This window comes from Mus caroli, chromosome 2, assembly GCF_900094665.2.
Source record: "Mus caroli chromosome 2, CAROLI_EIJ_v1.1, whole genome shotgun sequence".
NCBI classification, from domain to species: Eukaryota; Metazoa; Chordata; class Mammalia; order Rodentia; family Muridae; genus Mus; species Mus caroli.
Genome location: NC_034571.1, coordinates 49265761 through 49272347, shown reverse-complemented (window position 1 = coordinate 49272347; position 6587 = coordinate 49265761). Strand labels below are relative to the sequence as shown.

The following is a 6587-nucleotide window of genomic DNA, read 5'->3' as shown; positions in this document are numbered from 1 at the left end:
TAAAGCTCTGGATTCAGTTCTCCAGGGACACATAAAACCAGACATGATGACACATACCTTTTCATAATCAAGCACTTGGAAGGTGGATTTCAGATGTTCAGGGTCCTTCTTTACTATATAGTGAGTTTGAAACTAACCTGGGGTGTATGAAACCATCTAAACAACCAACATGGAATCACCTTACAAATATTTGAGATTCCTGCTATGTTCAAAGACATTAGTTCAAATGATATGGTTTGATAAAAGTGTACTCATGCCGGGTGTGGTGGCGCACATCTTTAATCCCAGCACTTGGGAGGCAGAGGCAAGCGGATTTCTGAGTTCGAGGCCAGCCTGGTCTACAAAGTGAGTTCTAGGACAGAGCCAGGGATACACAGAGAAACCCTGTCTCGAAAAAAACCAAAAAAAAAAAAAAGTCTACTCATATATACTTTCATTTACTGTGTACCTACAGGTATTTAAGACCATGAAATGATACTTTCAGAATTAAGAAAACAACACATATAAGATAGTAATGACAGAAGAAACAAAAAGATAGGAAGGAAGAAAATATTTACTGTAAGGGCAACAATCTTCAGGCTATGGAGGTGACAGGTGATTCACAGTGGGTATTTTTGATATACTTTCCAAAGTATACTTTCCAAAGTTAACACTAATTGAAATATTTGGAATTTTCCTTAGGATAAAACCCACAAAACTTACCACTGCAACAATTCCATGTGTACAATTAAGTGGCATTAAGTACATTTATATTATTGTGAAAACTTCAATAATGTACATACAGATTTTCGTACTTCTTCCCAGCTGAAACTGTCCATCAAACACTAACCCTCCACCATTTCCTCTGCCCAGCCCTTGGTTAGCTGCTCCATTTTTCATCTATTGAGATATGAATGTTTTAAGTACCACTTATAAATGGTATCATGAAATAGTTGTTTCTTTTTTTTTTTTTTTTTTTTGGTTCTGATGTTGCCTTGGTCATGATGTCTACTCGCAGCAGTAAAACCCTAACTAACACTGAAGTTGGTACCAGGCATAGCTGTATTACTGCTGTAATAGGCCTAACCATGCTTTTGTTTGGAAGAATGTGGATTTTGAGACTATAAATTTGCAAAGTGGTAGAATGCTTTAATTTGGGCTGGCTTACAGGTTCAGAGGTTCATTCCAGTATCATCAAGGTGGGACCATAGCAGCATTCAGACAGACATGGTGCAGGAGGAGCTGAGAGTTCTACATCTTCATCTGAAGGCTCATAGAAGAAGACAACCTTCCAGTCAGCTAGAATGAGGGTATTAAAGCCCATGCCCACAGTGACACACCTACTCTAAGAAGGCCACGCCTCCTAATAGTACCACTCTCTGGGCCAAGCATATACAAACCATCACAGTATCACTATTGATATAAAGAAAGAAAGAAAGAAAGAAAGAAAGAAAGAAAGAAAGAAAGAAAGAAAGAAAGAAAGAAAGAAAGAAAGAAGTGAAAGTATGTGAAAAGTGTTCATTCTGCGAAGGGATTTGAGGGTCAGTCTAAGGCTTAGGTGTTTGCCTTTCATCGTGTGTTTTGGTGGCTCTGGGACATCGACTGCTTCATTTTGTCTTCTTCTTGGTTTTTAGACATTTGATTCTGTTACTATGAATGACTCCTGTGTATGGGCTCTTCTCTTGCATCTTACTTAGACTGTGGAAAACAGTGCAATTTATTTAAGAAAAATGCTTGCCCCAAGGCAATAAACATCCTTTTAGTGTCTGATACACTGTTTAAATGTCTACTGCATATTTTCATAATGCACAAAGCATCAAGGGAAAAGGATTTGGGTACTGAGAGTGTCTGGTCTTCCCTCAAGGATATCCAAAGTACAGATTATAACTGCCATCAGCATTGGCCTAGAATGTCCTGGGAGAATTTATTGCATGCTACTGATGTACTTTTCAGAAAGAGTTAGCAAGTGATTCTGTCCTTGCACAATATTTGAAATATTAATCATTTAGCTCTCAAATACACAAACTTACGTCACCAAAGCTGAGGTAGTGATAGACATATACAAATGGGTTATTCTAAGTATCAAAACCTTTCCATTAAGGTGAATTATTGCTGCACAATGATGGCACACACCTTTAATCCCAGCAGTAGAAAGGCAGAGGTAGGTGGAACTCCGTAAGTTCGAGGCTGGCCTGGTCTACAGATAGAGTTCCAGGACACCCAGAGCTACATGAGAAACTTTGCCTGGGGGGAGTGGGGGTGGGAAGTGAAGCACCAGTCCATCTCGCAGCCAAATCATCATTTATTTCCCTGGAAATCAAGTTCTGTTATATGGGTATTTCCTAAACATTGCTATGCCACAGCCCCTAATACTTTCCACCAAACAGGTAAAGGGATGGGCATTACTATGGGGAGTTTCTATGGGGAAACTCTACACCAAAAAAAATAGGAAAAAGAAACAAAAAAACATGACTCTAGAGATTGTTCTTCTTCTTCTTCTTTTGGGGGAGGGGGTTGCTTTGTTTTGTTTGATAGAAAGAAACAAAATTTCTAGTTATCACAGACCTCTTTAGTGCTAATAGGAAGTGACAGAGCAAGCTTTGTGCTAACTGGATTTGTAGTTCATTTCTATTTAACTACTCAATTTTACTGAACAAAATCCTAGGGCGGGGGTTAAAAGGAACAACACCATCGACCTGGGCTGTCTTATGGGGAGAGGCATTGCCTTCTATGTCCGGGGTTTGTGTCAGTTACAGCTGAAAGAAAGAAAAGAAAATCTGTGCTTCCCAACTTCTTCTGATGATATTTTCTCAAATATGAGGTCTGGCTTCATGATCCATGAATAATAGATTTGACATATATATGAATTATATATAGAATTTATATATAGTATATGATTTTATATGTTGTATACAATATATATACTATACATATAAATGTATACATATATACATATACATATATATGTAAACTAGAGCAACTAAGCCACGGAAAGTATAGCTAAGTCCTGGGAGCCTGGTTCTTTGCTGTTCACACCTCCCTATTCTCAATAATAAAAGAATCTAGATAGCTAGAAGAAACTGAAACTTCCAGAAAAAAAAAAGTGCCTAAATGGCTCTCCTTTGTGCTTGAGGGATGGCAACGCGTTACAAGGATGCCAATAATGCCAGTACATTCAGAGGACCTGAATGCGGAATGGGTGATTCTTACAGAGGGAATTTAACAAGCAAGCATGGTGTAATTAGAAGGCTCTGTGCATGCCTATCATCACCAAAGGCAGGATTCTAAGGCTTTGATTGACCGATTCAAGGGACAGGAGAAAAGGGAAGGAGAAGAGAGAATCCTGTATCTTCTGGAGTCTAAAACAAAGTAGAAGTGGCCTGTGTGTAAGGCTCCTCTGGTAGAACTTATACCCAACAGCCACTATGGACTGAGTGTCCGCAGCTCACTGAAATGCCTGCAGCTTGCCGTGTGGTGAGGAAGGCAGGGTGGGTGGGAGCAACAGCTTCTGGAGGGAGGCGCCCAGCTGCTGGCCGACATTCTAGCTGATGGATGTAGATGAGCAATTCCCTTAAACCACTGATTTTCTGCCAAGGACAGAAAACACTGGAAGCTCATCCAAAAACTCCTCCGCAATTAAAGTGGCAATGAAGTGGTTGGTCACTCTGCCCACCTCCCTTAACAGAGAGGTGACCCTGTTCTTGGCAACCACCTCCACACACAAACCACAAAGAGAGCAAGCACCTCCTTAGTCCTGCGCCTTGCCTGGGCCTCACAGCTCACTACAAACCCTGCTTTACTACACACGTAAGAGCTTTCCAAGTAGGGTGCGGACGTAGCTCTTTTATAATTTCTAAGGTTTCCCTCCATTCTCCCTTCCTTAAAACAACAATAACATCAGCAACACCCCCTACAAAACAAAAACAAAAACAAAACAAAACAAAACAAAAAGGGGGTGGGGTGGTGAGAGAAGAAATTCCCAGTCTTCCCACCAGCCTTGTCTTCCAATACTCCACCAGAAAGCTTACAAGAACAGGCAGCAGCCAAATACAGGCAGCAGGCCAGTACCTTGACCAGCGCCATCTGGTACCTATCCACCTTACATCTGTTCAGAGGTGATAGGGTGGCTTCGAAGGACACACTTAAGAGAGGGTGTGATCCGGGTCTTCTGCAACTTTCAGCCTTTCTCTCCAAGTTCTCTACTTGCTCTTCACATCAGGAGTGCATAGTGAACCCTGCCTAGCCCTTGGAAATGCAGAAGGCACAAAGCCTGCTGCTAAGTTAGCTCCTATCTTCGCCGCCCCTCTAAGCCGAGCGGGTGCAGCAAGGCTCTATCACCAGCAGGGGCCGCTGTTCGCTTGGAGCAGCAGCCGGGCCACCGCCAAGGCCCGCGCCTCCCACGGCCCCTCCAGCCCAACCCGCCAAGTTCCAAGAGCTCCCAGTCGAGCTAGCGCCGGGAACGAGCACTGCCTGGGCAGAACACAGCGCACAGGAGCCAGCTTGCGGCGCGCCCTGAAGAGGTTCTTGAGACACTTACGGACCTGGGACTTTGAAAGGGAGACTGAGGAGCCCTGCGCGCACAAGTGATCAAGACAGCGCTCCGCCGGGCACCTGTTCGTCCTGCGCTACAGCCACTCTGGTCCCCATCCCTCCGATCCTCGCCTTCCCGGCTCCCGCTTGCTCTCGTGATGAATTCAGTGCTGGGCAACCAGACCGACGTGGCTGGCCTGTTCCTGGCCAACAGTAGCGAGGCGCTGGAGCGCGCGGTGCGCTGCTGCACCCAGGCGTCGGTGGTGACCGACGATGGCTTCGCCGAGGGAGGCCCCGACGAGCGCAGCCTGTACATCATGCGTGTGGTGCAGATCGCAGTTATGTGTGTGCTCTCGCTCACTGTGGTTTTTGGCATCTTCTTCCTTGGCTGCAACCTGCTCATCAAGTCCGAAGGCATGATCAACTTCCTAGTGAAGGACCGGAGGCCGTCTAAAGAGGTGGAGGCAGTGGTCGTGGGACCCTACTGAGTGGCTCTCCGGTCCCCCTCGGCAGGTGCCTCCCTTCCGGCACCTCCAGTACTCCGCCAGCCGCGATGCACCCCTCACCATCACGGACCGAGCAACGCAAACCTGTCGGAGTCAGTTTTTTTCTCTTGACTTCTGCCTTTGGGGAAAAAGTGACCGATTTCTGATCGCTCTTCGAAAGGCCCCAAGCAAGACTGTACAGGAGGAGCGCCCAGACTTCGGGACACAGCAGCAGGTGGCAAAAGCAGGGCGCAGAACTTTGGGAGTGGCTGCTGGCGTGGGATACTGGGAGATGAACCAGGCGGCGAAGGCCCCTTTCCACCTACCTGCAGGTGGGCTCAGCACTGGGGACAGCTTGAGAGGCCGAGCAAGGCGGGGTGTGGATGGGTGTGTATTCAGAGGCCCAGTGACCGGAAAAAGTGACTGTTTATTCGCCGCGCTGCAGACCTAATTGGGAAGGAACATAGATGCGTGTGGGTTTTGCGACCTACTAGGAGAGTGAAACTTTGATCGATAGTAACCTGTGGTTTTAGGGGATTTGTGTTAGTTTGCTTGAATACAAATATTTGATAAGTCTTTTGTGCCCTAGTGGCCTGTTTGCCTGCCTGCGGGTTAGAGTTTTTTGTCATTCTGGGAGAACGGGTGGGGGGGAGGGGAGTCTGAGACTGTGAATGGGGTAAGTGCTTTCTTTTAGTGCATTTCCAGCTGGGTCTTTATGAGAGGCTAGCGCTCCAGCTAAGCCCGGGACAAAGATCCAGAGTAGAATTCTTAGCTCGTGTCTGCACGGTCTACGCCACAAAAGTGCTCTTGATATCCGTGACACCGTTTGACTCTTTTTCTTATTTAACATTTCTTTAATAAATGCAACATTTAAGTGTTTTGTTTCTGGCCTCCTGGTAGTCATTCTGTTCTCCTGGAGGAGGGGAAGGTCGGCTGCGCAGCTTCTGGGTCCAAGCCAGGAGGTTTCGCCTGGCCGTAGCTGCGATTCCACTTCGTAGATCCTTAGATCCGTGGAGGGGAGGAGGGGCCCGGACAGAGAGCCCAGGGATTTGTGACACACACGAAACCCCAGGCATAAAAGCCATCTCGAAAACAGCGGCCTTTGTTTTCTCACATATTTATGATTTAAATTTTCATTTCGTTTCGAATGTCAGGTAGGTTCTCACGGGAAATTACACTTCCGTGCCAGGCTCCTTGGGGAACTCTGGGTTACCCCGCTAATGAAAGGAGGAGACAGCCAAGCCAGTCTTTAGGGAGAGCATCTTTCCCCTACCCACGTCAGCACGAAGGCAAGGGGATGTTGCCCCAGAAAAAGAAAAGTACAGATTCCCAGGAAAAGTAGAGGTCAAAGTTCTCAATACCAGCCAGGGTAAGCATTGTCTCCAAGTCAGAAGGGCTTAGTTGTTTTTGAAGTATTATGGTTTCTAGAGAAAGGAAGATAAGCGAGCATGAAGCAATGAGAAATGTTTGAGGTGATGAATGAATCATGGGTACATGTATTAAAGCGTTATATTGTGTCCTGTTAATATATGCAGTCCATCAATTAAGTAAAAATAACACACACACACACACACACACACACACACACACACA

At 45.7% G+C, this 6587-nt stretch overlaps 1 protein-coding gene across 1 annotated transcript; it reads left to right on the top strand.

Annotated features, from left to right (window-relative positions):
- The first annotated feature begins 4423 nt into the window (after window positions 1-4423).
- Rprm (reprimo, TP53 dependent G2 arrest mediator homolog) lies at window positions 4424-5878 on the top strand. The gene has a single exon (XM_021156990.2). It carries the CDS (start codon window positions 4668-4670, stop codon window positions 4995-4997), a length of 330 nt encoding a protein of 109 aa, XP_021012649.1. The 5' UTR covers window positions 4424-4667; the 3' UTR covers window positions 4998-5878.
- Window positions 5879-6587: the final 709 nt, after the last annotated feature.